The 17,346-nt window shown below is 31.5% G+C and overlaps 2 protein-coding genes across 7 annotated transcripts in view; both read left to right on the top strand.

Annotated features, from left to right (window-relative positions):
- The first annotated feature begins 1,139 nt into the window (after positions 1-1,139).
- On the top strand, positions 1,140-2,857 carry LOC136983860 (tigger transposable element-derived protein 1-like). The gene is made up of 2 exons (XM_067280726.1): positions 1,140-1,260; positions 1,374-2,857. The coding sequence occupies exons 1-2, from the start codon at positions 1,140-1,142 to the stop codon at positions 2,855-2,857; spliced, it is 1,605 nt and encodes a 534-aa protein (XP_067136827.1).
- Positions 2,858-7,351: 4,494 nt separating this feature from the next.
- The window catches only part of LOC136983837 (mediator of RNA polymerase II transcription subunit 15-like), a 35,565-nt gene continuing 25,570 nt past the window's right edge, over positions 7,352-17,346 (top strand). For 5 of the 6 annotated variants that reach the window (XR_010882104.1, XM_067280707.1, XM_067280708.1 and 2 more), the window contains exons 1-6: positions 7,353-7,533; positions 7,652-7,774; positions 10,399-10,478; positions 10,582-10,718; positions 10,811-10,945; positions 13,348-13,411. Coding sequence is in view for 4 of the 6 variants with exons in the window: in XM_067280707.1 (XP_067136808.1) it covers positions 7,667-7,774; positions 10,399-10,478; positions 10,582-10,718; positions 10,811-10,945; positions 13,348-13,411 (524 nt within the window). In the remaining 2 variants the exon portion in view is untranslated. Of the gene's footprint in view, positions 7,534-7,651; positions 7,775-10,398; positions 10,479-10,581; positions 10,719-10,810; positions 10,946-13,347; positions 13,412-17,346 lie in introns of all 6 variants that reach the window. The other variant, XR_010882105.1, reaches the window with a different exon arrangement.

Here is a 17,346-nt window from a genome sequence, read left to right as displayed (position 1 = left end):
GATGAAACTCAACTTATTGGAACTGCAATTTGAAAAAATTGTAGACCTATAAATTCCCACTGGCATGTCTCCCTATCCTTAATCTCAAGAATGGAGTTAGATGAAAATCTAGACCAGAAATGAAAAGCTTAGGAGCCAGAGGCCACAATTAACTATATACAATCTTTTGAGTTGGACTAGAAGTCATGTTATTTCAATTCAAAAATTTTTTCCAGAACAGAGGTAGATGACCAGCATGACTGTCTTGTTAACAGGAAGAGTATGATGTACAGGTGCAAGACTACTAAAATCTAGAGTATTGCGCATTGAGATTAAAAAATTACTGCCTGGCATTGTGATGATGTCACAATAAATAATTGCTCATTGGAAATTTTGAAATATTTATCTTATGCCAGTAAAATTTCCTTTGCAGTTAGGAACACAATCAAATATAAACCATTATCATAATTTTTGTTGTTTAATTAAAAAAAACCAGAAATGTCTTAACTTTGACAATATTCAGTAGCAGTAGCATATGGCTTAATTAAATAACTGGTATCAATTTTTAATCATGACATCAAAAACACCTGCAGTGGCTGGCACATATGCCTTAAGTCTAAGTGGTTGTGGTATAGTTAAAAATATGAAATGGTTTCGTAGAAAATATACAATCAAACCTGTTTCTATGCGCTCTTTTTATGTGCGATTTTTTTAATGCAAATTTTTAATTTGTGCGGTTTTTTATTTGTGCGGTATAGTTGGCGACTAGTCTCGTGCGATTCGTCATGTCTTACGTTGACTTATTATAGCTAAATAAACTTATTATAGCATAAATGCACTTATTATAGTAATATTATTGCATGAATATGCAAAAAATGAAATTATTTACTTTTTAAGTCAACAAAACACCACCTGGACAAAAATATGTAAAACAGACGATAGACCAGACGATGCAGTCAAGTGCTGACATCTGTTGTCAATAAATTCTACGTCTGTTTTAATTACGTTAATTAAACCTTCAAAGTGCTTTTACATTCCTGGATCATTGAGATAAAATTCATTTCAAAGCGTAAATTGAAGGTAAATGTACTGTATTATTTTTTCTATTTAGATATAAAATTTTAGGATTTTTATTTTATGTTTAGACATAATCCCTGAAAATGAATAAGGGCAGAAACAAAGCAAAGAGGAAGGCAATTTCCTTAGAAACTAAAACTATGATTTTAAAACGACTAGCAGAAGGTGAAGGATCCACAGCTCTTGGTAAAGAATTTGGATTAGGTGAATCCACTATAAGAGGCATACGAAAACATGCAGGGAAATATATAAATCTACTAATTGTGCCACAAAGGAAAGCGCTAAATGAACATCGTATTCAACCAACATTTTGATAGAGAAAACGGAACAGGCGCTAATATTGTGGATTCAAGACTTTACTGAAAAACGAATCCCCATTGACGGAGAATTAATTAAAGAGAAAGCTATACGGTTTTATAATCAGCTGAAGGATTTAGAGCCGTCTTGTTCATCGTCTCACACTGAAAGCCGGAAATTTTCTGCAAGCAATGGCTGGTTAGTCGGGTTTTTACGACGACACGCACTTCACAATCTGAAGATAAAGGGCGAAGCTGCATCCGCTGATGAAACAGCCGCTAAAAATTATTCTAAAGTGTTAGCAAAAATTATTGAAGATGGTGGATATTGCCCGGATCAAGTATTTAATGCAGACGAGACTGGGTTGTTTTGGAAAAAGATGCCTAGCCGAACGTTCATCGCCAAGTCCAAGAAAACAGCAAGTGGTTTTAAAGCTGCAAAAGACAGAGTAACATTCTTACTTTGTAGTAATGCATCTGGAGCGAGAATGTTAAAACCGCTTATGATAAATAAATCATTGCACCCACGTGCGCTAAAGGGCAAAAATGTAGCTGAGCTTCCAGTCCATTTCATGGCAAATAAAAAAGCATGGGTCACAGCACCTGTTTTTATAACATGGTTCAACGATTGCTTCGTTCCAGAAGTTAAACAATATATGACTGATATGGGACTTCCTTTTAACGTATTGCTAATTGTTGACAATGCACCCGGGCATCCTCGTATAGAGCACCCTAATGTGAAAATAGTATTTTTACCACCCAATACGACAAGCCTCATACAACCATTAGATCAGGGCATCATCGCAGCTTTTAAGAAACACTACGTGAAGTTAACTTTCAGATACATTCTGAAAAAACTTGAAAACGATGCAATAACCTTGACTGAAGTTTGGAAAAAGTATTCGATATTGGACTGCATAAATCACGCTGCTGCAGCAATTACTGAAATAAAACAACACGCATTAAATGCATGCTGGAAAGCAGCGTGGCCAGAATGTGTCATCAATAGAAGTGCAACCGAAAACACATCAATGTTAACAACAGAAATCGTTACGCTAGCACATGGCATCGGCGGAGACGGGTTTAATACTTTCAGTGAAAATGATCTTGTCGAAATGATTCAGGATGAAACCGTATGGGATGATGACATTATAAATTACATAACAGATGTTACTGATGGGCAAGAAGAACCCGATTATATGACAGCAGATAAAATCTATGCAGGACTCAAACTTTGCCATAAATTAGGATGTCATTTTCTTACAATCGATGCCAATTCTGAAAGAGCTTCAAAATTCCAAAAGGAGCTTCAATCTTGTATATCTGGCTACCGAGACATATACAAGCATCTAGTGAAACAACAGTCGTCGCAAAAACTGATCACCGACTACTTGGTAACTGAAAAAAAGTCAACTCTAAACGAGTGCGAGGTAGTATCTTCAAGTGACGATTTTGAACCAGTTTACCACAACAAAGTTTGCGTATTGTCAGACTACGAAGAATAACGGTTATACGTTTTGAAAAGTTTTGTATGTGCAAAATAAGTACAGTACATATGTAAATAAAATATTTTAAAATGTTCGCATGTGTATTTTCTAAATCAGATTCCAAAAGGTTTGGCGAGATTCCAAGTGGCTGCCATGCCTCGTCATGATTTCGTTTAAAAAAGCAATTGTGAAGATCCTAAAATCGCGCCGGGAATTCGATTGTTTACAAGATTGCTACATCGGGAAATTTCAGAAGGTTGATCGGAGCGAGAACGCGTGTCGGGCTACAAATCCGACCGATGTAAAACATTCCTTCTAAAGCAAACGCAGCGCGGTAATAAACAACGAAGGGGATGTCGCGGTGCTCGTATATAAGAGCCGGGATGTAAACAATCAACAGAAAAGGGGAGAAAAATTTTATGTTAAAATAAACGGTTATTGTAAGACACTTGTCATCTTTGCCTCTGCCGCCACCACCCACGTACGATTGGTCCCTGGGTTTTTCCTGACGCACAATTAACTAATTGCCCCCATACGTCGGCAACTTACACAATTCGTAGTTATTTCGTACGGTTTTGAGTTATTTTCTATGTGAGACTTTTTATGCGGTCCCTATTGACCGCATAAAAACAGGTTTGACTGTATACTAAAATATTATTAGATATGTAATAATGTGTTGTTAAATTTGTAATAATAATAATAATAATGTGTTGTTAAATTTGTAATAATAAGCTAAAAAGTAAACATTACTTACAATTCATGAATTTTATGATCAATATTCTTTAATGTATTAAAGATTTTGGAAGGATTCAAATAGATTTAAATTGTAACAAATACAAACAATACAGTTTAGTTTTCTACTACATGATCAAATGAAAAGTATTTGCAAGGAGCAGACTGCGTGACAGTGTGAACTGGTAATCATTCTCATTGCCATTCTATACATTTAAAGAAATGCTGAACTTTGTGATTCTTTACTGTGGACTGGACTAATGTTGATATGTAAAGTTTTGAATAAATAAATTTGTAATGTGTTACATGTCAGACAGGTGCTGCTATCTATTGACATCACAAAGTTTACTCCTTGCAAGTAAACTTTTCATCTGAATACCCTGTAGCAGTGCTGTAATCCTACTAGGCATATCAGGGTGGCATCCTGGTACCGTTTTTTTCCCTTTTTAAGCAGAACAAAACCCTTCTACTTTGTGAATGTCTAGGTTTGACTTTAGACTATGTACCTTGGCCAAAAAAAAACTGAGAAAATTACTTCTTATGCAGTTTTTTGCACTTACATGGTCATCTTTGGATTAGAAGAAGCTAAATAGAAACAAATTTGTATTCTAAAAATAGAACACTACAAATTTGAAAATTGAAATTGTCATGAAATGCACATGTGCACAGTACAGTGATAACATCATTCAATAAACATACCTCAACATATAACAATTTAAGTGTCAAATGTTACAATATATAGTAAATAAAACATGTACAATACATGTTAATACTAAGACTTATATGAGGTCATATAATGCTTGCCACATAATCAAAATAGAGTCCATCTCTTTATAATTAATCACAGTAGTACTTTTAAGTCTTGAATATTTCGATCTATTTCAGATACTTAAGATGGACTGGGTCATCAGAGGGCACATATCTTACAACATTCTGACAACCCAGCCTGTCTCAAGTATCTTGAACAGATCAGAATATTCAAGACCTTTAAAGCAAGTAAATATTTTATTTATTATATTGTAGGCTTGCCGACATCATGCAAAATTGTCAAGAGGGTCGAGCGGTCGCAAAGGGTTGTATGTGGGCAATCGGCACCGAAACAGACTCTACGGTTACAAGAAACCGTTTATTTGACACAAAAGAAGCTTACAAGATTTCTGCAATTTTAGAAGTTCTATGTCGGCAGCAGCCTCTTGGTCTTCCTCTCCTTTCCAAGATAGTCTCATTTTGAAGGAGTGTCCCTGGGTTGTGAATGGCCAGTTCCCTCGACGACTTCAGGATGATGTGGTCGACTTCCATTGATGGAAAGATGTCAATCCGAGGTTGGGAGACGGAAATAATGGGCACCAGACACACACACACAACAATAGGTCTCTCACTTCGAACTTTCGGAAGAAGTTGCCATGTCCTTGAATTCTCAGGTTTTATCCGTTTTCCTTTGATTCCACTTTCCAATTGGTCTCTCCTCATCACCTGGTGACCATTCGAAACATTTCAGGGGCGTGGGAGAGGTCAAAATCAAAGTTTAATTAGTTTCCCATCTGGAAATAGTCGATCTTCGTTTTTCCATTGTTCTATTGTTTAAAAGTTTGCATCATTTTCATTAAAAAAAAACTATTTCTAACTTCTGTTTTTTTTTCTAAAAAGATAATTTTGTTCTTAAAAATAAATTATTTTAATGCGAATTTCAGTGAGGTTCAGACCTGTCCAGAGCCTCACAATATATTGTAACATCTTTTATATTTTAATTTGTTATATCTTGTTGTATGTTTGTCAAAACATGATGTTATGCTGCACTGTGCATTTATGCATTTCCTGATGACTTTAATTTTTAAATTTATTAGAATATACATTCATTTCTGTGTGTTTCTTCTAAACTGAAGACTGTTTAAAATGGAAGAAAATGTTTGTATTGTTTAAATATACACATTATTTGCTAGTTTTTAAGTGTATTTATTTCTAAATTGCACCAATAGTGTGGTAGAGACTTTCTTAATAATGAAAAATATGTTTCCTGTTTGCTTCTGTACTAATTTGTAATTACTATTTCTATAAATATATTTAGAGCAAAAATTTTCTTGTTCTGAATTTAACTTGATCTTCTGAATATATTGTTTAAATTCTCATAATTGATATTCCAATAACTTATTATCATTGGGATATCAATGATGTAATTTAATAAAACTTTGGTAGTTTTCTGTTAATGGGACACCAGTCGATATGTACTGTACAGCAATGGGTAAGATTCAAGCTCTGAATGAGGGGTTTTGCACATCAGTATTGTTGATCCCTGTACAAGCAAAGAAACCATACCTGTACATGTGACTCTTTACGAGATATTTGCCTCCAAAGGTCAGTGTTTAACACGTATCAGTATACTTCCTGTTCCGCATCATCAAGACTCACTATTTCTTGCCTTGACCAATACTCTGCATATAGTCACGTATTTCAGTGCTTGCTATGCTTACACTTCAGTAGCCATTGGGGCAAGCCCCCACAATCCCTAAAACTATATAAAATCAAGTACTCCACAAACAGTTAAGTGGGCTACTTGAAGTCAGCAGCATAATTGCAAGGGCTAAATAGTTAAACACGATAATCTTAGCGTAGCGATGCAGAAGACAGTATCATGCATTAGATGAAAGTTACAACTGGCATTCCGTTAACAGAAAAGTACCAAAACTCTTTGATATAATTGTTTTATAATATCAATCAAATTGGCATTTTATAAACTTTTATTGCTGCTGCTCTAATTTAATAAAAATATTGTCCTTAAATATAAAGTATAAATTGTATTTCCTCAAATGTAGCATTGCTTGTTGCTATAAATTATATTGATTTTCTTTTCTCAATTTTATATTTATGAAGATATAATTGAGTATCTATAAAGTAGTAGTAAGATTTGCCATATTATATTAGCTTAATGCACCTGAATTAATGTTGTTTTCAATGATGAATAGCAATATCCACTAGTTGTGACTTTGCTGTTTGGAACTAATCATACAAGGACTAAGATGGTTACTGTTTTATAAGTATTTTATTGCCAGTTTTTCTGTCAGATATGCATTTTGGGCATAGCTCCTCATCAGTTTGACCTATTTGGATATCATAATATATGAATTAAGAGATTTAAGAATACAGTAGTAATATTAATTATATACAATTTTTAATTTACATGATTAATTTTATAATTATTGATTTTAATGTTTTGGATTCTTAAAATTAAGATACAATGATTAAAATTATTAACATAATATATGGCTAAGTGTAAATTTTAAAATACAAACATTAAAAAGATAAAATTGTGTATATAATATTATTAAAAATACTAAATTTTAAAAATGCTATAATTTGACTATAAAAGTACCTATATAAAATCCAATGTTTTGAGTATATCTGTATGTCAGTATTACAATGATACTGACATATACAGAGCCCTATTGTTTTGTGTTTATCCCCTCCCATCTGAAAAGTGTGACATAATAAACATCTGTAAGAGTTACTTGCAGACAGAAGTGAATAATACACTTGGTCCTATAAATTTAAGTATATATTATTGGTGCTTTTAACATGCATATAACAGTGCATATATCTGGAATTTTTTACATGCATATTTGTGAGAATGTATTGTAATTTTAAACACACACAAATCCTGATCCTAATCATCATGATTCAGTAGATAATGAGAATTTGTGTTATGCATCTAAAATTAATTATTTTGAAATATTTAAGTAGTTTCTTTTCTAAAAATTAAAAAAATTATTTAATTATTAATTAAATTTGTTAGTTTTATAAATTGATAATTTATTTTAACAGTTTTAAATCAAGTTGGTAATATAATCACTACTCAGCCCCAACGTCCTCAGTTACTACATAATGTTTCAGGAATTCAGTTGCATAGATCCAGACAGCAGACTGCTCAACAGCAATCTCAGCCATCAAATGTTCCAAATCAATCTGTTGTAAGTGAACATTTTGTGTTTTTATATCTATGGAACATTTACATTAAATATTAGTGAATTGTATTTAATCTATGTAATCTTTTGTAATTTATTGTTATTAAATCATTGTTAAATTTAGCCATTGCAACAATTAATGGGAGGATTCAATGAAAATATGTCTTTTGTACAAACTCAGCAGACGAGTCCTGCTACCTCTCAGTATCAGTCGACGACTCAATTTCAAGGTCAGAGTCCAGGACCCGTGAGTAGTTTACAAATTTTTTATTTCTAATTTGTTTTTAATGTATTGAATTTATTGTTACATATACATATGAATCATAAAATATCAAATGTTAGAAGATTGATGATTATGATTGATATTGAATAAAAACGTGAAATTATTATTTTTTGGATAAATTTCTTTATATTTAGTTTTGCTGTAAATCAAAAATGAGTAAAATACATTTAGAAATTTTTGATAGGTCAAATTAATTTATACAAAAATATTTATTTTATGATTATAATGTACAGAATTTGAAATGATCAGAAACTTTAAGTTTTGCTGTCTTATTTGAATTTTTAGCAATAGAAATAGATGTTAGCAATTTTTTTACATTCTATTAGTTTCTGTTTAATGAATCTATTGACAATTTCCTATCACAAAGAAACACTAACTTGATTCCACTTCTGTTTCATTTATCCTGTTTGCCACATTTGTTTCTCATTTATCTGCAAATATGATGGTTAATATTTGATCTATTAACCTTTTTATTACTACTTGTAAAGCTTAGTTTTTTCCTTCTTTTCTGACAATTTACATTACATTTCATGAACTGTTTTCCCCATTTTCCAGTCTACCTCTAAACATTTCTAGTCATTACCTAATTTTCCTCTATTTTTAATAATTAAACTTTACATTAACTTCAAATAACATCTACTACAATTCTCTTGCTGCAGCTTGCAGTAAATTATGTAACACTGATATAAAAAATCCAGCAACAAGTTGTTTAACTTTCCCAGCAACATTTTGTGGTGCCATCTGTTATGATATTTTATTAAATTTTTTTTTATATTTCAATTATTATAAAATGGCAAAAAACATAATTCTGAGGGTAGGGATGAGTTTTATAATATATTATAAATGCTAATGACGAGTAAAATTGTCATTAAGTCTGACCCTGCTGGAGATAGACACAACCCTCTTTATTTCCTTACCCACTCAACCTTTAATCACTAAAATTAAATAGTATCGGTCCCCTTAATAAACAAACCTCCCTGTAAAATTTTGGAAATTTTCAACAAAAAGCACATGAATTATTAAGCTTTGAAGTGGATGAACAAAATCATCTACTACATAAACAGACAAACATCTATACCATACTACATACAGAAAAACTTTTGAATCTTTTGCATTTCTTGACATTTCAAGGTGTCCTGAGGTCCTGAGTTCTAAAAATGTAAAACTCTTGGGGGGTCATTTTTTTGAGTGATTGCCATACTTTCTCTGTTATATATAACAGCTGGGAAAGTAAAAATATATATAGATTTGTGAAACTCATCTCTGTTAGATCTTCTTTCTATCTTTATTTTTTAAGAACATCCAATATTAATTATCTAGAAATGTTATTATATTTCTTTTCTAAATCTATAAATATCATAAGTGAATAATTGATAACAGAAAGCATCCATATGCTTTTCTACTTATGAATAAGGGTTTTATTGTTGATTTATCTTATATAAATGAAAATTGATTTTCATCTTATTGTATTCTTCAACTTAGTTTCTTTATTATTATTTCTGTAATTTTATAGTATGATACACCATTTTTATAATTAATTCTTACAATTATTACAGTTTCAGATATCATCTTTTTTGTTATAGTTATATTATTTCATCAGAGACTTTATCCAGTCATTAAAAATCCTAGCTCCTCAACATAATAAACTGAAAACTTTACATAATCAATTAACATCTGTATTACTTGAAAGTTGCCGTATTTTTACTAGTATTTATTTATCTCATCTCATCCTGTCTACTTCATTCCATATCTTCCATTTTATTTAAAAGTTCTTTAAATTGCATGTATTCTCTGTTTTTACTACATGCACTTTTAAAAAAAATTTCCTTTTCTTCCTAACAGACAATTTATCTTTCCTATGTATATACCTTTATGTTATTTTCCCCAAGCAATCCTACTTTATGTATATCCTCCTTTCTTTCTTTCATTTGTAATTCTATAGAGTACATACTAACTTTTTGAACCTTTGTATCCAGTACTTTTTTACTCTCCACAAAACAAACGTTTTCGGCCTCACTCGAGGTCTGCTTCAGGTTAAAAGAACAAAAGAAAACTGGCTTTCCAATTCAAATAATTGGGAAGCCAGTTTTCTTTTGTTGAAGCAGACCTCGAGTGAGGCCGAAAACGTTTGTTTTGTGAAGAGTAAAAAAGTACTGGATACAAAGGTTCAAAAAGTGAGTATGTATTAAATAAACCGGTATTCAGACTGGAAGATTGGGTAATTCTATAGAGTTTATTGCATTTCCTACATATTTCTAATTCTGCTGTATATTACATTTTTGTTTTTGTATTAATCTTTTGTAATTCTAAATGAAAACATTATTATTCATAAAATTTTTTAAAGATTTAATTAATTTTATAATTATGAAGAATGACTAAAAAATTATTATATAAGTAATTATGAATAACTGAACAAGTATTAGAAATGTGTTTTTTTTAATCAAGTTTAAAAAAAACACATTTTTAATTTCATATTGCTTAAAATTTTTCTACTAACTGTAAAGTCATTTATCTTGTAATTTAAAATTAAATTAATTCTTTAAAACTTGACAGAGTTTAATATCAGTTATTATGAATTTGCATATTAGGTTGTTACTAACCAAGGTCCGGGCAGCAATCAGTCTACTGTTCCTTCTCCAGTGCCGCAACATGGAACCAATGTTTCAAAGCAAGTATTAGAATATTTAATTGATGTGTTTTAAGTAATGAGGAAAAAAGTATCTTTAAAATTGTTATTGATTTATAGTAAAACCTGTGTTTTATTCTGTTAGTTCTCAAATGGCACCTTCCCCGGCTGGATATGCTCCCAGTCCAACTTCACAAATTGCTCCTTCTCCGGTAGGATATTCGGGCCGGGCACCCACTAATGCTGGTGCACCTTCACCCGGAAGTGCTTTAAATACACCTGGTATGTTTTTTATCAGTTTTGAATCTTCTTATTTCTATTGCTTTATTATTTCTTATGCTTGATTTTAACTAAGTATTTTATAATTTTTTAAGGAAATATTGGTGCAAGTCCAAGTCCTGCTGGGAGAACTCTTCAAGATGATCAAATGTATCTAGAGAAACTCAAACAACTTTCGAAATATATAGAACCACTGAGAAGAATGATTGCACGATTAGATAAAGATGAAGGTAACAAATTTTTTTTTATAAGTAAAAAAATTAAAATATTAAACATTGAGAAATAGAAATTTAATTTTTTATTTTCTAACATTCATTACAATGTAATTTATGTTAAAACAAAAAACAATTTTTACAATTCAAAAAGAAAATTTTCAGATATTATTTATTAACTTAAATATCAAAAATCATTTATATAATTATTTATTATTAATCAAATATTTAATTTCATTTTTAAGACATTAAATTAGAATATTATGAAATATAGTAACATTTAATTAACATTAGTAAATATAACTTAAACTGATGGATTTCAGATGATGAAATTTTAATATTTATAATGAAAACCTTCAGTTGATATTGGCTTTTTCAACTGTTAATTTTTTTTCTGATTTTAATAATTTAATGTGTGATGAAAGGAATTGACAATATATTATCAGGAATTATTAAAATTACATTTAACACAATTTTATTAAAATTTTGTTAAATGTTTATCCAGTTTGATCATTGGATGAAGTCATGGCATAATGAATAATTAAACAGTGAATGCACTTGTGACACCATTCAATTTTGAAATTCTCATGCATCAATCTGTTTGAGCCAGTGATTCTGTTTTTTGTTGTTCTTATCATTAATGTATTATTATGATTAGTTAATTTTAGTTTATTTTATTACTTTTCTGTGTAATGTCTGCATCTTTTACTTTACCTACCTTTGCATCTTTTATGAGAACTTTAAATTCACATAGGCTATTTGTTATAAAGAAAAAATATCTTAAAACCAAAACTGTGTATTAATAACATTAAAAATTTGCCAGGACGAATTCACATCTAGAAAAAATATATATTTCTTTCTGGACTATACATACAAATTGAGTCCAAATTCTTCTGTACTTTCAAATGCTTTGTAGAGGCAATAACAAATCTACGGCGAAACAGACCATATTATTTATTTGAGGCTACATTTATTTGATTTGTTATTGCCTCTACAAAGTGTGTGAAAGGACAGAAGGATTTGGACTCATTTGTATGTATAGTCCGGAAAGAAATATATATTTTTTCTAAATGTGAATTCGTCCTGGCAAATTTTTTATGTAATTATTAATTTTATAATTGTGTTAGCCACCTCTAGAGGACTTTTTAACTTATTTACATTTGGCGGCAGACATGTAGCCTCAAATAAAAGGTCTGTTTCGCTGTAGATTTGTTGTTGCCTTTACAAACCATGTGAAAGAACATAAGGATTTGGACTCATTTGTATGTATAGTCCAGAAAGAAATATACATTTTTTCTAAATGTGTATTAATAAGATTACTTCTACATTAACAAAATAATAATAATAGCAAACAAATGAAGAAAAATCAACAAAAGTTTAAAAAAGCTAAGCACAAGCTCAAATTTTCAAGTTTTAGTATTCATAGATGAATATTGAATGAAAATTGATGTTGAAAGCACTTGGACTTTTTGAATTTTAAATTGAGTTTACTTCTTCAAAGCATTTTCACATTTTATTTTTTTATTTATGTAAATTTATTATTACAGTAGAGCATCATTTATCCGAAAGCCGGTCAACTGAAACGTTGGTTAACCGAAAGCTTTCCAGGTGGACTGTGTCGTGCTGAATCGAATGTTTTTGATACTAGATTAACTTCTAAAGTATAATTTTTTTGTTTTTATATTTTTCAATATATTTATTTTGTTTGTACAAAATAAAGAAATAATTTTTAACGATATAATAGCCTTGATTATTATTATAAAAATTTTTGTTAGGCTTAAAATCGACGAAAATTTAACACAAAGTGACACGCAATGGAGAAAAATTTCAACATCGGATAGGTTAATATATTTTTTCATACATAATCGGTTATCCGAACAACCCCAGTCCTCAGTTGATTCGGATAAATGATGCTCTACTGTATTTTATTTTTATATTACATTTTAAATTTAAATTTTTAAGATCTTTTATAAATATATTATTATTTAAAATTTTATTATATACAATCACTCATTAAAGTAAGTTGCAATTGAGGATGTGAGTAATTTATTTGAGCTTAAGTTCTTTCTGTACAATTACATCTAATTTAATTTTAATTATTTATTATTATAAAAATTTTATTTTATAATTTTATATATAATTATTGTTGACAGCATGTATTTATAACAGATTTAAATTTTAATAAAATAACATTTTCTGAATATTTCAGAGTTGTTATTGGTCTTTAAACATTCTTTAAGAAATTTGAATTACATATTTGAGAACATTTTGATATTATATGCTTTTTAACAAATTAAAGATCTTTTGATGTTATAATAGATATTTTTTGAATATTTTATTTAATTATTAATATATGTTTAAAGTTTATTATTATGCTTATCTTAATTAAAAATAAAAATGTGATTATGAAATTATTTTAGAACGTAAAAAAGAATTAAGCAAGATGAAACATTTATTGGATATTCTTTCTGATCCTAATAAAAGGTAATTCAATTTTTCAATATAAAATTGTAACATTTTATGAGACACTTCAATTCTCATTTAAGAAGAGAGGTTTCTATCATATTCAATTATTAATTTTTAATGATTATTAAATTATGGTGAATGTAAATGCTCCTATTTCAAGAAATGCAAGGAATTATGAATATTTTTTTATATTGTATAAATAGTTTACTTGTATTAATTACAGTGAATGAGGGAAAAAAGTGTTTCTTGTTATTTTTGATATGTGATGTTCAGTTAAAAATGTTTCAGAATTTTTAAATTGCAGATTAATTTTTTAAAATTAGGAATTCTAAAAAACATAATGATGCTTATCAATAAGAAAAAAAAACTAACACAATCATCTAATATTTAATAACTGTCATAGAAAATAATCTAACATGAAATGTCATGTTAGATTATATGAAAGGGAAAGATATTATTTATAAGCCAAAATGTTCAAGTGATGTCGTATTCCAAAATTTTTGTTATGTGGATTTTAAAAAAGAATATTTTCTAATCATACAATTTGGAAATCTAATTATTTATGAGCAATTATTTATTGTGACATCGGACCCAACGTCATGCTGTGGCGACAAGCTGGTTGGTCAACTCCTGTTGCAACCCAAAGATCAGAAATGTCACTTTTAGAATCATCGTTGAGTGCTAGGGCGTACCCCAGAAACAACGTGCATTGGCCATGCCTGACTAACATGAAAAATTTGCAAGGGCTACCGGTTCAAGGGCGGAACTGGATAAAGAAGCTAGCCTAGTCATTTGGTTACCTACACCAGTGGGAACAGCTGCAGCCAGATCGACTACATGCTGGCACGGAGACATGACTTCAATGGTAGTGTCACCGATGTAAAGGTCATTCCATCTGATAGTCTGGCCCCAAAGCATGAGTTGCTAATCATCAACATGAAGATTACACAACGTCAGGGTGGTCGCATGAGAGGGCTGACGATTAATTGGTCGAAGTTGCAGAAACATGAAGCTGCCATGATCAACAGCATTACCTTCCCTGAAGCCAATAGATCCTTAATTGATGCCATGTGGGATGCACTCTATGATTCCATCACCACAGCTGCAAAGACGACCCTTGGCATCAAAAATTTAGATAGCCGGCACATCGATAAGCAGACATGGCTCTGGACAGAGGAAGTACAACAAAAGGTGCAGAAAAGAAGATAGCCTTTAGAGCTTGGTTTGCCAATAAGATAGGTGAAAACTGGCAGCAGTACACTGCAGCCAAGCAAGAAGCCAAGAGATCGGCTTCAGTGCAGGCTGAACACCATCGAGATCTTTATAAGCAACTTGACACATGGGAAGGTGAGAAACCGACTGGTGAAAGCACAAACGAGGGCTGTGCGAGACATCGAGCACTACATGGATAAGAATGGATGGCATCTGCGGATAAGAAGGAAATCTTGAGCCTTTGGTGCAAACATTTTGATGAGATCTCAAACATTGAATTCCCACATTCACCGATTCCTGAGGGTCTGCCTTGCTCTGGGCCGATCCTTCAGATCACGGCTGGGGAGGTGTCTGCGGCGATTAGAAGTATGAAGAACCAGAAGGCACCAGGATCAGATGACCTGCCAGCCGACATCTGGAAGCTCAAGGATCTGCATACCGAGGCTACAATTTGGCTAACTGCATTTTTCAATACTGTGGTTGCCACCAGCTGACCTCCAACTTTCTGGTCCACAAGTATCACTGTGCTTTGGACGCTGCTTTATGCTGACAACATCATGCTTGCAGCTACTGGTAACTCGAGAAGAGCTACAGTCCCAGGTGTAGGCCTGAAGCGATCGCCTGAGTTGTTTGGCTTGTGCCTTAACATCAAGAAAACCGAATATCTAGAAATGTTTCCAAATGTGGGCACGATCCAAGTCAACGATGATAACTTGTATAAAACACACACTTTTCGCTACCTCGGCTCAACCCTACAGAATAATGGAGGCATTGACAACAATGAACGAACAAGGGTGAATGTGGCATGGCTATGATGGAGAGAAGTCATCAGTGTTCTCTGCAAGAAAAAGATGCCCATGTATCTAAAATTGAAAATCTACTGAACTGTGGTAAGACTTGTCGCGCTCTATGGTTCCGAATGTTAGCCATCAACGGAGCAACCGAACGCATCTCCATTCCATAGAGATGCACATGGCTCGCAGGACGCTTGGTGTTTCCCTCCGCGACCATATCACCAATGACACGATATGCCAACAATTTGGCATTGCGCCCATTGAGGCAAAAGTGAGATAGAGATGTCTGCGCTGGTTTGGCCATATTCGACAATCAACTCTGGATACAGTTGCCAACATTGCATACCATCTAGAGGTGAATGGCTGACGGCCACGTGGAAGACCGAAGCAACGATGGCAAGATGCTATCAATGCAGACCTAAAGGCTCTGCACCTGAACCCAGACGATGCACTTGATTGAACAAAGTGGTGTTTGAAGATCCAAATAGCGGATCCTACATCTGTGGGACAATGCTAAGAAGAAGAAGAAGAATTATTTATTGTGACATCAGAACAATGCCGGGCTGCAGTTTTTAATCATACTTTGAATTGATTTAAATTAAATTTAAAATATATGCTCTCAACTTCAAATTAATAATGGCTTGTCCCTGTATATCATACTTTTTCTCTAACAATAGAATCGTGCCAGTGATCTATCTAACACCTTTCAGGGGAAAATTTTTGAATTGAAATAACATAACTTCCTGTTTGTACTGGAAGTTCACATATAGTTAATCGGGATGCCTTAGGTTTTTGTATTTGATCTCGTCTTTCATCTATCTAACTTCGTTCTTGAGGTTAAGGAAACATGGATGGACAGACAACAGTGGGAATTTATAGGTCTACAATTTTTTCAAATTGCAGCCCAGTTAAGGAAAATAAATTTTATATTTATAAACTTCATTTTGAGTAATAAGATGTTTATGCAAAAGAATAATTATCTTGGGTTTATATGGGCTTGTACTGGGTGATTTAGGTGGTGAGGGATGTGATATATATATATATATATATATATACACACAACTTTGTGATTTGACCTGAATATATAGGGAATAATCTTGGTCTAGGTTCTTTGGATTGGTAGGCTGGTGTCTTTAATACTTTGGCCATCTGACTACTGTTCTGTTTATTGTAATTGACAAATTGCATATTTGGTAATATTTGTTTGAAAAAATTTGCATATATTATTTTAATAAATTCTAAAAGACATTATAATTACAGTAGAACATTGTTTATCCGAATCAATTGGGGACTGGGGTGGTTTGGATAACTGATATTTCGGTGGTTTGGATAACTGATTAACTGATTTTCCGATTATGTATGAAAAAATATATTAACCTATCTGATGTTGAAATTTTTCTCCATTGTGTGTTGCTTTGTGTTGAATTTTTCTCCATTGTGTGTCGCTTCGTGTTGAATTTTTGTCGATTTTAAGCCTAATGAAAATTTTTATAATAATAATTGTGGCTATTGTATCGTTAAAAATTATTTCTTAATTTTGTACAAACAAAATAAATATATTGAAAAATATAAAAACAAAAAAAATTATACTTTAGAAGTTAATCTAGTATCAAAAACATTCGATTCAGCACGACACAGTCCAACTGGAAAGCTTTCGGTTAACCAACGTTTCAGTTGACCGGCTTTCGGATAAACGATGCTCTACTGTATTTATAAATTACTTAAATATTTTTCAGGCATATAAATTTATAACTATAAATAAAACACTAGAAATATTATTTATAAAACTTCTCATATATTTTATTTTTGTTGTAGAAAAGCATTTTATCTAAAAATTAGGTAAATGGAGATTGTAATTAGTAAATACTGAATTAACTTCATCTTGCAGAGAATCAATACAAAAAACAGTTTTTATAATCCAGGATAATAAACAATTCTTTTAAAGGA

This window comes from Centruroides vittatus, unplaced genomic scaffold (genome assembly GCF_030686945.1).
Source record: "Centruroides vittatus isolate TY-2023 unplaced genomic scaffold, ASM3068694v2 contig_89, whole genome shotgun sequence".
In the NCBI taxonomy this organism is placed as follows: domain Eukaryota; kingdom Metazoa; phylum Arthropoda; class Arachnida; order Scorpiones; family Buthidae; genus Centruroides; species Centruroides vittatus.
This window is presented reverse-complemented; position numbering and strand designations above follow the sequence as displayed.